At 35.3% G+C, this 17024-nt stretch overlaps 1 protein-coding gene across 1 annotated transcript in view; it reads left to right on the top strand.

Moving 5' to 3' along the window:
• Positions 1-10443: 10443 nt before the first annotated feature.
• The window catches only part of LOC149244644 (uncharacterized), a 138742-nt gene continuing 132161 nt past the window's right edge, over positions 10444-17024 (top strand). The window contains exon 1 of the mRNA XM_089371610.1: positions 10444-11116. Within this exon, the coding sequence (XP_089227736.1) occupies positions 10562-11116 (555 nt within the window). The 5' untranslated portion in view covers positions 10444-10561. The remainder of the gene's footprint in view (positions 11117-17024) is intronic.

Here is a 17024-nt window from a genome sequence, read left to right on the forward strand (position 1 = left end):
AGTCGGGTTCTCCAATTGTAATCGACGACTCACCCCAAGTCTCCCCCACAGTTCATAATCTCTCGGTGCTTGCAGACGCAGTGGCACACACTGTGGAGGATGAGGAGAATGCAGAAGATGATGTGCTGTTGTCAACATTTGTCAACATGCTAAGGAGTAGGAAAACAATGTCGACACCAAACACCGACGAAGTCCAAGCAGAGGAGGACGAAGAGGAACAACATGAAGAGCCTCCTGACAATTTTAGTGAACCAGATGTGGAGACCCTTAATGATTTCGAGGACCAGGGCATTGAAAACCTTGCGGTTTTTGAAGGCCAGGGCATTGAAGACCCTGCGGGTTGTGAAGATCAGGGTACTGAAGACCCTATGATTTCTGAAGATTAAGGCATTGAATACCTTGCGGGTTGTGAAGATCAGGGTACTGAAGACCCTATGATTTCTGAAGATCAAGGCATTGAAGACCCTGTAGTGTTCGAAGGACAGGGTACTGAAGTCCTTGTGGTGGTAGAAGAATGGGGAATCGAAACCCCTACTAATTTGGAAGGACAGGGTGTGGAATTCCCTGAGAAACTGGGAGAGCAAGTTGTTAAGAGCCCAAAGGAACTAGGCGCACAAGGTACTGAAACCCCTGGCACAGAGATTGGTGAGGGTATCCAAACCCTCAGTGACAACAAAACCCCGAGCATAGAAACCCTCGGCGATGTCTTAAGGCAGACTTTTGATAGTCTTGACCTTGATGTTGAGTCCATGGCAGAAAAGGCGTTCACACCCGAAGATCTCAGTACAACACCATCCACTCTCTTCCTTAATAGCAGAATAGTGGACTTGGAGCAACAAGTCCATGACTTGGAAGTTTTAAACCAGGTCATGAAAGAGAAGAGTTGGCAGAAACAGAGTGAGGTGGAATTACTGGCAGAAGTAAAAAAGCAGAAGCAGCAGGTAAAGGTGTGGAAATACTAGGCTTCCAGATGCTATAGATGCCTGAAGAAGGTAACTAAGCAGCTACGAAAAGCCCGAGACAAGAAGCCAAAGATAGTAAAGACAAGAATAAACATTGAAGTGCAGAACTGAGGAGTGGCCACTCATTTTTTTGAAGTTTTTTTGCAGAGGTAAAACATTGTGTGAGGACACACAACAACTTAGGGATGGGAGGATGTTGGTATCCTAAATTTCCCTATTTTTTACCCCATTTCCATCAATATCAACCTTTGTTTTACCTTAATATAAAACCCTTCTTTCTTGCACTAGTACAAGATGGTTACCCTTTTCCTGCACATGCTCATAGTTTATATTAATATTTGTTACAACACTTTATTAATCTTTTTATATAGATTTCACGTTATTTACATATTTCTTGCAACTCATATTGATTTCCTAGAAGTAATCATGGAATGTAGTGTTAATAATGTATGAGTTGACTAGTGCAAGAAGAAATCTGCATCGCCACTGTTTGAGATTTCTGAGAGCTATCTTCCATGAGGACGGATCTCAATCTTCGACTCCGAGTCTAACTGCTGATGAACTGAAGTAGGTGGCACACATCCAGGGATTTTTCTCCAAAGATAGATTACGGCCCAGTGAAGCTTGTGTGTGTTATAACCATTGGCCAAGTTTGTAATTCGGTTTTCTAAGTCTGTTCGACCAAGAGGCTTGAACAAGAATTATCTGTAATTAGTGTAAATGGCCTAGAGTCAAAGGATATATATGATGTAGATCGTAGATAGGAAGCTAGCGAACCATCGGTTATTATTTTGGTTTATGTAATCTGGTTATCGCCTCGCTTTAGGGCTGGACTGCTCTGTAATGTAATTTTCCAAATCAAGTAAATACAAGAGAATCACTATGGTTTGCACATGCAATGTTTAATTTTGTCTTTGATGTATTATTTGAAGTGTTGATCACTTTTGTTCCTTAGAAGGGGAATGAGCTAGTTGGCCAGGGCCCGACCAACCCAGCTCATTGACCCCTCTCGCTTTCATTATTTGGAAAGATGGTGTGGTTATTTCTTTGCAGCTGTGTGATGTAATAGTTTAATCGCTAATCTTTAAGTTCTGGATTAAATTATCTTCTGTAGCCTATGTGGAATGGATCCATGGTTTGCAGAGTAGTTGTGTTTACTTTTGTTTATAAGATATCTTTCATGCATTTACTTTACTCTTGTTTTCTGTCTTAATTCATTTTCGAAGTGGATCGTGCAAGGAACTCTTTCCTGCACTAGTGCATGCTGTTGCTTGCACCTTGGCGTAGTCATTCATTGCAGCAAACAGTGAATCACTTACCTGCATCTTATTTCCCATTATTTTGCAAGTGAATGGATCGATTAATCAAGTAATTGTTTTTGGTATTAAAAGTTCATCTCTAAAAGATCTGGAAGCAGTTATATTAAACCACCATATTATACTTGCAAAGAATGTCATTATTGTGGGTGAAGTACCAAAACTGGTTGACACATGCAAAGTACTTAGGCTATTGATTGATTCTTTTGTAAGTGTTTTTATCTCATGAAGTTTATTTCCCTTACAAAGTTTAATGAGTTGAAGCATTTTCTTTTTCACAGCTAGTTTACTTCAGAATTTCATTTACAGTTGCAATTCCTTTTTAGCATGTCTTTCAGCTTTTGAAAGTAATTCAGAAACTGAGTAAAGGGGACTCTGCTTCGGTGCAAGAGAAAGTCTCTTGACATAGGAACAGAGTGCTCCAAGCCCTGAGGCTTAGAGCACCTTCACTTAGACATAAGTCTTCAATAAGGAAGATTGAATATACTCTTACACAGAAATACTGTACCTGCACTAGTGCAAGCAGATTGCAACCATGCAAGGATAGGTTGTTTGTGTGGGAGAAAGATCAGAAGGAAGGCAAAATTTTGCAAGGGCCCACTTGTCAGACTGCTTACCATCCATTTGAAGATGAACATAGCATTTCATTCCAGCATTTAAGATTGTTTTTGTTGTGTGGAATTTCTTTACTTGATTTACTTGCATATTGTCTTTTACATTCTAGCACTAGAGTTGCCCTGGTGTTAATTGCCTTTCCAATTGTTTTCTATCTGATTCTGCAAAGCATTTCCTTTAAGAAGTAGGATTAGAAATAGGAAAATTTCATACCATTTCTGACATTTCCTGTTCTTCGTCTCTAAGTTTACGAAACCCTTGGGTTGACAATTAAGTGTCAAGGAGTTTGCTCAAGCGCAATTCTTGCACCCAACAATATATTCATGTTGTTGCATAATTATATTTGCATGAGTTTCGATGACAGAATGTGAATGGTTTCCACACATGATAACTTATTTAGCACATGTTACAAAAATTCTGAAATAGTTATATCATGAGACTTAAACACAAATCTATAAATAAGACCAATATGTCTAATTTTAAAATTTAAATTACAAAAATGTTGAGACAGTTATATCACAAGACTTAAACATAAATCTATGTATAACATCAATATGTCTGATTTGAAAATTTAAATTCCTAAATATCTTTCATGCTTACTATATGAGGGTTTGGTTTTGTGACCAGACATTAGGTTATATCTTTTACAAATATCAAACATGGTTATGGTATATTAAGCCATTAAATGAACTTAAATTTCTTTGCATTGAGCCTACATCACTTTATTTTTTAACAATGATTCCATACATCAATCCTAGAATAAATTCGCACTTATAACTCAAAATTAACATATGGAATGGTTCAAACTCTGGTTATTAAATATATGTATGAATTTATCCACTTATGTCTCATTAGGCTAATGTGATTAATGTTGTCCTCAAGCACACTACTCTTATGTGAATAATGTTGTTCACAACTGCACTCTTCCTCTATATATCACAACAACAATTTATAGAATTTTGGCAAAAACACATTCATCACAAGTATTTCATGATTCTCATATCAAACATTTATTTTGATAGTTTTCTCACTTCTCTCAAAGGTTAGCTTGCAACTATTGATAAATTTGATGTTTGAATTGTTGATATTTACTTGGTAAAAATCTCATATTGCTATTATATTATACCAACACTCATATTCACACTATTCCTTTGGGCTTTGACTTTCCCATTGGAAATGTTTCTAGTTGCCAAGATTTTAGGACTTTTATGGAGTATTTGGTATCATATGAGTCCCAAATCCACTTATTTTGTAGTTGGTTGCATCCTACAAGAAGGTATACAAACAATGAATGACATTAGTGGTTAAAAATGGGCTAAAAAAACATTGAATCAAGTGAAAAAAGTGTATAAACTAAACTAACCTAAACAACTTGAAACAAGCAAATGGACCTAAACAAATCAACAACGTAATGGGAAAAGGGTATTTTTTTATTGATTGTTGGTCGTGGATGAGTTACAAATGAATTTCAAAGACACTTGAAGAGATTTTCTTGAGCTATGGTGCTCAATAACTCTCAACAAGGATTTCCCGTTCTCAATCTCTTTTGCAAGATCTTGCTCTCTCAAAGAAGCAAATAAAACTCTCTCAATGGTGGAATCCTCTTAGCATTGATATGCTTGATTGCTTTGGAGCAATTTTGGCAGCATAACAATGCACAACTTCTTCTTTGGCTCTTTCATTTATAGAAATGTCAAACACCCTCTCCCTCCTTTGGCTCATCAATGACGTTGTTTGGCCATAAATGAGATGAAATCTACCATCCTCATTCAATTAAGGTTTATTGGTCCTCAAGGTTCGAATGGTTAGCCATAACATGTTAAGAGTTTGAGTTTTATTCAAGCAAATGTGCCTCCCGAGGTGTTGACTGGGATTTCTGTAACGCTCGATACTATTGTAGGAAAAGTCGCGACGATGCAATAAAATGTATTCAGAGCACCTGCGTGGGTTTGTTTTTTAAGCCAAATTTAGGAAAACCTTTTAATTTTTGTCTTTCATAATGTTTTCAACTCAAAATGTGTCCTTTGTACATGTTGCTTACTGGCTCTGAGTGCCTTATGTTGAAATTTTTTAATGCTAAAGAAGAGTGAATGACTAGATGACACATAATAACATCTTAATAATGTCCTTAGAATTTCCCCCTTTAGTGAGGTTAGAACTTAAGTCTATTATATATATAAATTTAAATTTGAAGAAATTGATTGATTGATAGATAGATATAAAGTGTCTAATTCTTTTTGAAATTTTAATTTTTTAATTTAATTTAATTTATTTTAATAAATATTTTAAACTGTCATTGCTAATAAATTTATTTATTTTTAATTTGTAATCATATTAATAAGAAATTTGACTTTTTTAGATTTCTAATAATATAAATTAAAAAGTAAATTTAAATATATCTTAAAATAAAATTACTATTTTATTATAATCATATATTTATAATAGTATACATTTCGTATCATCAAATTACTTAGTAATTAATAATATATATGTTAAACTAATCAAATTTAAACAGATCTTAAAATTTAACCATATATTATAATAATATATATTTTTTATGACCAAAAGTATTTGTTAATTAATCATCCTAGATCCATCTTAACCTTGGATCTATCAAGCACCGAGAGGTATTAAATCTCTCGAGGTGAGAACCTCTTTTTTGAGTGCAAAACTTAAGGAAAGGTTTGCATCTCGAGAGATTTGATCGCTCTCAACGTTTGATAGATATGGGGTTAAGATGGATCTAGGTTGGTTATATAATACCATATAACATCTATATTTGTATCTATGTGTCTCTTTCTTATTCCCTCTCTCTATCTCACCCCCCAATCATACACACTCTCTCTCCATATCTATATCTTTCTCTCTCCCTCTCTCTTCCTCTCCTTCTATCTCTCCCTCTCTCTTCCTATATTTGTATCTATGTGATCTCTCTCTCTCTCTCTCTCTCTCTCTCTCTCTCTCTCTCTCTCTGTTTCTCTCTCACACACTCTCTCTTTCCATTCTCTCCCTCTCACTCTCCTCTCGCTCTTTCCTCCCACTCTCCTCTCTCCCTCACTCTCTCTCCATATCTTCCTTATCACTCTCTCTCTCTCTCCACCTTTATCTCTTTGTATATTTTTTCTTCCCTCCCTCTCTCTCCCCCTCCAGCTCCATCTCTATCTCCTTCTCAATATTGAGTCCTCTCTCTCTTAATTTCTCTTTCTGTCATTCTATCTCACCTCCCTTTGTCTCCCCCACATCACTCTCTCTCTTCCCTCTAACTCTGTCACTATCTCCCACCCTCTCTCCTTCTCTATCTCCCCTCCATCTCTGTGTCTCCCTCTATCTCTCTTTGTTCCCCTTCTCTCCCTATCTCTCTCCTCCCCTCTTCTCTCTCTTCCCTCCTCTCTCCCTCACTCTCTCCCCATCTCTCCCTTATCACTCCCTCTCTTTCTCCACCTATATCTCTATGTATTTGTTCTTTCCTCCATCTCCCTTCTCCTCCAACTACATCTCTCTCTCTCTTTACCTCTCTCCTTCCCTCTCTCCCCTCCTCTTTGTCTTCCTTCTTCTCTCTCCATCTCTCTTCCACCTCCCTCTCTCTCTACCCCCATCACTCTCTCTGTAGGTTTTAACCCTGTCCAAAAATTACTTGCAAAACAATTCTTCAAACAAAAAAATAAACAATGGAGAGAACATAAAACAAATATACACATATATTTTCCCCTAGATCCAAAAATTGGGACTACTAGATTGATTTTTAATTATTTTCCTTTCAATGTTACAATACATATATATACATGTTGAAGCATTTATAAACCCCAATCCATTAACCCTGGATTAGAACATAACCGTAGTTCCCTTGACTGGATCTACAAAATACCATGGGCAGAAAAACCATCATGCCCAAAACCATGGGTAGGTCCTCCCACCATATTTGGGACTGCCCCCCATCCTTGGGTTAGCTTAACTATTATTGGGTGTACGTAAAAAAAAAAATCTCGGGGCACCGCCCCGGACCTTGTGTAGGGGGGCTACCTTGCTAACCCCCCGACAAGGGGGGATTTCACCTCCCATTGCACTCCATACAACGTACATCTTGTAGAGCTAGTTGTGGAAAGAATATAGAACATACCTAACACTCTCTCTCTTCGCCCTCCAGCTTTGTCACTATCTCTCTCCCTCTCCCCCCCTCTCTCTATTAAATTTGATTCCACGATATTGTGTTTAAGAAAGTATCTAAATTAAAAAATCAATTGGTTTTAAAATATTAAACCTATATTTTGCATTAATCATGTCAAAGAAAATAAAATAATAAAAAACTTTAAACAATCATGCATTATATTTCCTCTATTATTGTTGGTTAATTTGTTTGCTCTCATCGCTTGGATCCATAGTTAAGATGGATTTATGCTAGTTCTTAGTAATATTATTTATATTAATTTCTACGAGAATCTTTTTAGTAGTTGTGATGATAGAGGGTTTAGATATATCTCAAAAGTAATGATAATATTTTTCCTTTCAGATTTAATTAAAAAAATTGTTATTAAATTAACTTAAAATTAAATATCTATAAATATTATGATTGTGAAATAAGTTACGTTATATTTGGGCATGTGGTATTAATAAGCCATGGTATTGTAACAAAGCCTATTTACATGTTAATAATATCCACACTAAAGTGGGGGTGAATATCCATGGTTAAGAATCATGGGGTGAACAAGTTGTGGTTTTTGGGCATGTGGTGTTGATAAGCTATGGTATTGACCCATGTTATGGTAACAAAGCCTATTCACAAGTTAATAAAAAAATCAAAATAAAACAAATCGACTTTAACTTTATTTTTTTATAATTAATTGAGCCAATGATTTTTTTTAGTGAACATATAAATGTAAAATGTTAAACATTTACACCTACACATCTACCTCTTATATTAAACCAACATAGATCCATCTTACCTCAGATCTATCAAGGGCTGGGAGGGATCAAATTTCTTGAGTTGCAAACTTCTTTTTTGAGTGCAAAACTTGAGGAAAGGTTTACACCTCGAGAGTTTTGATCGCTCTCGATGCTTGATAGATCTAGGTTAAGATGAATATATGCTAGTTATATAATACTATATACTATCTATATTTGTATCTATGTGTCTCTTTCTTATTCCCTCTTTCTATCTCATTTTAAAACATACACACTCTCTCTCCATAGCTATCTCTCTCTCTCCCTCTCCCCCCTCTCTCTCTTGCCCTTCTTTCTCTCCCTCTCTCTTCCTCTCCCCCCTCTCTCTCTTGCCCTTCTTTCTCTCCCTCTCCTCCCCCTCTTCCCTCCCACTCTCCTTTCTCACTCACTCTCTCTCCATCTCTCCTTTATCACTCCCTCTCTCTCTCCACATTTCTCCCTCCGTGTCTTTTTTCTTCCCTCCCTCTCTCTCCCCTTCCAACTCCATCTCTCTCTCCCTATCTATCTCTTTCCTCTCTATTGAGTCCTCCCACTCTTCCTTCTACTCTCTATCATTCTTTGCCACCTCCCTCTGCGTCTGCCCCCCTCCCGCCCAAATCACCCCCCTCCCCTCTCTCTTCCCTCTATCTCTGTCACTATCTCCCTCCCTCTCTCCTTCTCTATGTCCCCTCCATATCTGTGTCTCCCTCTCTCTTCCCTCTATCTCTATCACTATCTCCCTCCCCTCCATATTTGTGTCTCCCTCTCTCTCTTACCCTTCTCTCCCTATCTCTCTTCTCTCCTCTTCTCTCTCTTTCCTCCTCTCCCTCACTCTCTCCACAACTCCCCCTCCCTCCCTTTCTCCATCTCTCTCTCCCCTCCATATCCATGTCTCCCTCTCTCTCTCTTCCCCTTCTCTCCCTATCTCTCTCCTCTCCTCTCCTCTCTATTTCCTCCTCTCTCCCTCACTCTCTCCACATCTCTCCCATGTCACTCCCTATCTTTCTCCACCTCTATGTCTTTGTTCTTTCTTCCCTCTCTCCCCACCTCCAACTCCATCTCTCTCTCTCTCTCTCTCCTTCTCTCTCTCCCCTCCTCTTTGTTGTCCTTCCTCTCTCTCCCTCTCTATCTCTCTACCCCCATCACTCTCTCTCTTCGTCCTTCAACTTTGTCGTTGTCTCCTGTCCTCTCTCTCTTAAATTTGATTCTATGATTTGTGTTTAAGAAGTACCTAAATTAAAAAACTCAATTGGTTGTAAAATATTAAACCTATATTTTGGATCAATCATGTCAAAGAAAATACAATAATAAAAAACTTTAAACAATCATGCACTATCTTTCCTCTATTATTGTTAGTGAATTTGTTTGCTCTCACGACGTGAACCCATAGTTAAGATGGATCTATGCTGGTTCTTAGTAATATTATTTATATTATATATTTCACATTTTTAAGTATACAAATATTATCTTTTTTATTTTTATTGAAACCTTGATTTAATTTCTATGGGAATCTTTCTAGTAGTGGGTAGGATAGATGGTTTAAATATATCTCAAAAGTAATGGTAACATTTTTCCTTTTAAAATTAATTTAAAAAATGTTATTAAATTAAATTAAAATAAAATATTTATAAAATATTTTGATCGTGAAATATGTTATGTTTTTTGGACATGTGGTATTGATAAACCATGGTATTGTAACAAAGCCTATTTATATTTACATGTTAGTAATATCCATGGTAAAGTAAGGCAAATATACATGGTTAAGAATCATGTCATATTGTTATAAAATATTTAACTTTAATTTTAATTTTTTATTATTAATTGAGCCAGCACTTAAATATTTAAGTTACACACTATTATTTTTAACCTTTTTTTTTAATTTCTTTTAATGTTGTTTACATTATACACTATTATTTTAACCCTTTTTTTAATTAGTTTTAATGTTTTTTTTAATAAATTAAGAGTTAAATAAAACTTAGACCAGTGTAAAGAGCAACTCTTAACATCTATCCCATACTGAACAATAGAACCAGTGTGGACTCAATAAGATAGGTTAAACTAGTTACAAGATAAATATATTCAACGTAATAATGAGATTCGCATAATGAATATGCCCGGATAAAATTGTAATTTGAATGCAACCAGAGAGAAAAACGAGTTCAACTTAATTTTGTAAACTGAATACATCCGGAAATTAAAATGGAGTCAACTTAATTGTGAAATTTGAGGCAAATATATATTCAATGGAATCATGAGATTTGTAATCTGAGTACGCTCTAAGAAGAAAATTGAACTCAACTTAATGATAGCATTTGAACACTCACTAGAGCAGGGGAGAAAAATGCTACCAACTTTTAACTTAATCATGAGATTTGAACACTCATTACAGGGGGGAGAAAAATGGAACCACCTTTTAACTTAATGATGAGATTTGAAGACTCGCCGCGGCGACGGGAGAGAAAAATGTATTCAACGTAATGATTGAATTCAACTTCATTATGAGGTTTGAATACTCACGTAGAAAAATGTATTCAAGGCAATCATGAGAATTGAAATTTGAAAAATGTATTCAACGCAATCATGAGAAATGAAGAAATCTGTTTAGAACCTTTATTTGAGGACGCAGCCTTGGAGATTTGAGGTAACTGAATATGGTGGCCTTGCAACTATATATAACACTTGCAGTCGTTTTTCACTTCTCGTTCTTTCATAGTCGCCCATCGTTCCAGAATTATCAATAATTTATTAACAATGGCTGCAAAGAAATGTTGCCGTTGCAGCTTACTCTCATGCTTTGCATGCTTTTCTGAAAAGAAAAACACCCTTCCTCCACAACTTGATTCGTCTAAAATTGCCCTCTCTTCTCTTAATGTTATTGCCGATGCTTCCTCTGCAGTACCTTCTCCTGTAACATCTGCTACTGCTGCTTCTCCTCCAAATGCTTCAGGTGAAATTCAATTAGCGGCCGCCTCCTCTCAAGGAAATGCTTCCACAGATGTAGTATTGCAGAATGGCTCTCAACCCATTGCTGCTTCAACTGTCCCTTCCTCTTCTCAAGCTATTGTAACATCATTGGCCTCTCGCACCTCCTCTCAAACCATTGTTTCTCCACTTGCCCATCCTCCTGCTCATAACAAGGGTTTCCAAGTAGGCTCATCTTCGAACCCCTCCTCTTCTAGCGTTCCAAAGCAGTCAGATCATTCTAACAACATACGGGAAGCTGCTGGTGGAGTCGATATAGAAAACGCTGATGCCGATCTCAATGAGCTTATCAACTACATATCGCAGCTTTTGGATTTCATCAAGGTTCGTCTCTCTCTTACATCTTTTTTTTCTTCCTCTTTTTGCTTTTCTTCTCTATCTTGATATGAGAAACACATTATTTTTGAAAATTTTATGCAATCAACAACACACATAGTATGATATAACGTACCAATATTCTCCAAATTTTTTTAATATTAAATAAATCAGTATAAATTCATTTTAAATTTATCTTAAATACTAATCTAAAATGAATCTAGAGATTTAATTTCTTCACTTGCAATTTTTTATGAGCAAATATTTTAGAGTTATTATTATTATTATTATTTTAATTTTATTTTAGTATAACTAAGCAAAATTTCAACTTTAACAGGCTTACACATCATAGTGAGCTGTAGAATGAGCCTCTCACCTCAATAAGAATAATTTTGTGGAATTTTTAGTGTTATTTTTAATTCAATACAAAAGTTTTCAATGAATATTAAAAAAACTCACATGGAGTACATATAGCTTTATCATGCCAAAGAATTGACCAGAGTGGTTGAGGTACTGGGGACAAAATATACCAGCCTAAATCCATCTTAAATATAGATCTAACATGACCCGAGAGGGATCCAATTTTTTCACGTGCAAATTTTTTTATGAGCCTACATCATTTAAATGTTTTGTATAGTTATTTAATTTTTAGATTTTTTAAAATTTTCATTTTAGTTGATACAAACAAAATTTCAAATTTGACAAGGGACCAACATCCTTACACATCATACTTCTCGACTCAAAAACCAAGTAATTAATACTTTAAAATATCCATAAACCACATCAAAACAAAATAAACCAGTACTAAAGATTCATAACAATGTGTATCATGTTAGATCTAAGACTTTTGTGATCTATAATGTAAATATAATTTGGTTTATATTTAAAACCAACTAATATAATTCATTCTAAAAACTTATAAAAATCCTTATTTTTATTTACTCGCTTCAATTTCAATCATTTTTATTTATTCACCTTAGTTTCAAGATTTCAATCCTAATACGGCAATTATGTAGATTCATTAGTTTCAATTATGTAGATTCATTAGTTTAGGTTGATCACTGATAAAAGTAATAAGTTAAATAATGTTATATTAAAAAAATATTAAAAACAAAATCTTTATAGCGGTAGATTTTAAATTCCCGTAAAGATGCGGTTGATTCATGAGAATTTCCAAAGGATTTTTTAAGACGTATTTGTGATGGACATTTGGAATAATACGAAGATAAAAAGTTTTGTATTAAAATTATAAATACTAAAAAGTGGTTAATTTTAACATTTATTATTAATAATAGTTATAAAATATTATTAAAAAAATGGAGAGATTAAATAGGTAAAGTAGTAATTTTTTTATATTAATTTTTTCACATTAAACGGTATAAAAAGTAATAAATAAAATAAATTATATTTTTAAAAATGTTATTTTTCTAAATGGTTTATATATTTAGGTTTAAGAAGATACACATTATTGATATATCTAGGTTTAAGATAAATATATATTAATAGGAAAAAAACTCTAAAACAATTTTAGTGTATTATTTAACATATAAATAGTTGTAATACATTATTGTGTTTTTAGTGTTTAGTAATATCAAAGAAATTTTGATGTTGTAATAGTAAGTTAAAATTATGATATTCGTTTTCTTCCAACTTTAGCACTTAATAATGATTTAGATCTCTTCAACTACCGGAAGTAACCAAGATTTTTTACTTCTGTGATGTGAGTAGAATTACATTTAAAACAACATTGAACAATCACATGTGCACTTTTTAAGAAAGATAAAACATAACAACATCCATCAAATCAATGAACACAAACACATTGATAACGAAGTTTACCGAGTGTGGGTTACGTCTTTGGGCCCTGGTGCCAATACTGGGGAGGTTGCTTCATTAATGCTGCAAATGATGATGATGTACATGGTATGTTCTTTGTCATTACAAGGTTGAATACCCTCAACCAGAGTAGCTTGTCTCTTTGTGAGATGTTCTCAAGAACTCTCACACATATCGGAAAATTCCCTCAACAAGAGTGGCATGTCTCTCCATGAGACATTCTTCCTATAGGAACTCTCACTCAAATAGGAATTCCTTCAGCATGAAAAACTAATAAAATATCACATGATGTGGCATAAAAGTATCCGTCAACATAATGATAGTTAGGGATCTCAACAACAAAAGAATAATTTCAGAAAATCAAAGAAAAGCATGACATAACTGCATCATATACCTCCACTTTCAGGGTTGGCTGAAAAATTCAAAGGTCAGCTACTAAAACGGACTATACCATTGAATTCTTCTGGCAAAATAGTGTAAAATTGATTGTAAACTTATCCAATTTTGACATCGTCAAATTTTAGACCCTCGGGAATCTTGAAGATTCCCAAAAAGGTTCCTTCCTAAAGATGGATGGAAAATTTGCTGCTTGGATGAAGATTCTCAACACACCACTGTGCTCCCTGCGAAATTCTGTGAAAAATGACTATAAAGTCGGCATCATTCTGTCTTGGTCAAAATCTACCTCCAAGAGAATCTTTTAGATTCCATAAGATTCTCTAAAGATTCTTTATTGTTGAACACCTGCATTTCTGCTGCTCAGATGGAGATTCTGACTACACGGTTGGACTCCTAGTGAGAAAATGTGTAAAAATGACTAAGTTTTCACATTTCTGACCCTCGCATCTCTAGCCCTCAAGGGAATCTTTCAGATTCTTAAGATCCTCTTGGTTTAGGGTTCCAAACCTTCTGCAAATCATGGTTTCATCATTCAAGGTTCCACTTCTCTGAGTTTCGCCGCCACTCCACTGCGCTCTACCTAATCGAATGAAATGGTGGGGTTTTTATATGTTTCTGTTGGTGGAGTTCTCAACATGAGGTCGCTTGGCCTAATAGTAAGTTGGCAAATTGTTTGGGGAGTGACCTAGGTTCAAAACCTGCCCACCCCGTAATGGCATGTGGTTACACATTTTTGGTTTGGCATGTTAACAAACTATTTTGGAGGCATTCGACGGTTATGGTTTGTAACAATGGTTGAATTTATGTTAACGTTTGAATATGTGTATGGTTTTTGGAGCGATGTGGGTGGGTTGGTGGATGCCACATGGGGTTGCCCGTTGGGGTCCGGCCTATGTGGGCTTCAACCCTCGTCAACTCCACTATATAACATATGTGTTATATATGTATGTATGTATGTATATATATATATATATATATATATATATATATATATATATATATATATATATATATATATATATATATATATATATATATATATATATATATATATATATATATATATATATATATATATATATATATATATATATATATATATATATAATACAACGTTGACTAGAGGGGTGGGCAGGCCCGACTTACCCCTTTATTTTAATATTTTTCATTTTTTCCAAACACTTTGATCATTTTTTATTTTGTTGAAAATAAGGGTTACCAGATGATTTAAGTAGGTGACAAATTCACTCATTTGGTGGTTAGATTCTGTGTGCCAACTCTCAGTCAATTTGTTTCCTCGTTAAGCCTGCCACTTGGCCAAGTCTGACCAAAATTTTTACCACGAATATCTGGAACATACGAACTTGAATTTGAGTGTCGTTCGCACCATTATAATCAGGGCAATGTGCACTACAATCTAGTCCTAGTTTCACTTCCATTTGACCACTTTTATTTTTTAGCTATTCTGAGCCCTCTTTGACTTCTGAGCATCTTTGGAGCCACCTAGATCATTCCTCCCCACTGAGGAGCTTTTGGTCCTCCAAGTGACATGAACATAATGAGTCGACCGAAAAATATAACATTTCGCCAATTAGTTGACTAGGGGGCAAGCGGAAGGCAACTGAGGCAGAGAGAGTAGCAGAGCGAAACCGTGATGATGGAACCATGCCCAACAAAACCTTACCTAGATAGAGGGTGTGGAACCCTGAACCAGGAGAATATTAAGATGCTAAAAAGATTCCCTTGAGGGCCAGAGATGCCAGTGACAAAATTTGACAAGTGGATAGTCATTTTTACACGTTTTCTTGCCAAGAGTCCAACCGTGTAGTCAAAATATCCATCTGAGCAGCGAAAATGCAAGTGTCTAGCATCTAAGAATCTTGTGTAATCTAAAAGATTCCTTGGAGGCTGATTTTTTCCAGTGTCAGAATGATGCCGAATTATAGTCACTTTCACAGAATTTTGCAGGGAGTGTAGTGGCGTGCTTAGAATATTCATCTGATCAATAGATTTTCCATCCATCTTCAGGAAGTTATCTTTGTTGGAATCTTCAAGATTCTCGAGGGTCTAGAATTTGATGGTGTCATAAATGGGAAAAGTTTATATTTCTTTGACTCAATTTCACGCCACGAATTCATCAGTGGTGTTTGTTTCAACAACTGAGCTTTTCATTATTCTGCCATCCTCAAAAGTGAAGGTATATGATGCAGTTATGTCATGCATTTTTTTTCTTTTGATTTGCTAAGATGATGCTTTTGTTGTTGAGTTCTCCGATTACCATTATGTTGAGGGATACTTGTATGCCACATCTTGTGAGATTTTATTAGCTTTTCATGCTGAAGGAAGACCCATTTGAGTGAGAGTTCTTATAGGGAGAATGTCTCATAGAGAGACATGCCACTCTGGTTGAGTGTATTCATCCTTGTAATGAAAAATACTATTCCATGTACACCATCATCATTTGCAGCATTAATGAAGCGACCTCCCCACTATTGACACCAGGGCCCAGAGACGTAACCTACACTGGGTGAACTCCGTTATCAATGCGTTATGTGTTCTTGATGATGGTTGTTCTTATATTTCATCTTCTTTAAACATGCACATGTGGTTGTTCTATACTCTTTCATATGCAATTATGATAACATCACATAAGTAAAAGATCTTGGATAATTTCGGTAGCCGAAGAGATCCAGATCAAACAAATAGGCATGAAAAAAAAACCATAATCCATTTATGGTTTTCCAATTCCGCATGTTGGAAACTACTAATAATTAATTGGCCAATTCTTGTTGCTTAAAGTTCACTTCTTTCTAGTGATCTACATTTATTTTGAGCCCCTACTTATCAATTATTCCTTACCACTACTTAATATTTATCCCCTCTACAACATAGCAGCCATTACCTACTATACTATAGGAACGCAAAGTGTGTGACACACCTAACCCAACATTCTCTAATTTTCCATATACCTTGAAAGACTATAAGCAATAATGCAACAATTTTTGTACCGAATTGTTAGGGGACATAAGGCCCAGAGGCTGACAGTACTACTTGAATTTACATGTGCTCACTGATTTCATCAATGCAACTACAACATTTGGTAAAGTTCCAAATTTGTTTAGTATCACCTTTACCATGTCCCTAATGAAATAGTACTAGATATCAGTATGTTTTTTTTCACATAAAAGGTTTGGTTCTTAGATAAACAAATGGAACTATTACTATCACATTGAACTATAATATCTTTGTAACTTAGCCATACTTTTAAACACGAATCCATAACCGAAATGGCCTCTTTACAAGCATGAGTATTTTCCATATACTCTACTTAAAAATAGAAAAAATGACGATAGCTTGTCACTTTATTATTCAACTTGCTACTCCACCAAAAAATCAAAACACATATCCACTCATAGTTTCCCTTCTATCTACATTCCCTTCACAATTAGAAGCCACATAACCCTATATATACATTGGATATGGGTACCCTAAAACGTCACTATGACAAAAAATGGAATATATTCAAGTACCTTGCAAATACTTGAAGACCCTCTTCATTGCAGCCTAATGCTCATGTCCAAGATTAGCCATGAATTGACTCAAACTCCCATTATTTTGGAAATATCTCATCTTTTGGAGTAATTTTCACAATCACCTCATTGGGAGTCAATTTTATGGACTA

This window comes from Pinus tabuliformis, chromosome 8 (assembly GCF_031772625.1).
Source record: "Pinus tabuliformis cultivar Carrire ecotype Pingquan chromosome 8, CPIR1, whole genome shotgun sequence".
Taxonomy (NCBI): Eukaryota; Viridiplantae; Streptophyta; class Pinopsida; order Pinales; family Pinaceae; genus Pinus; species Pinus tabuliformis.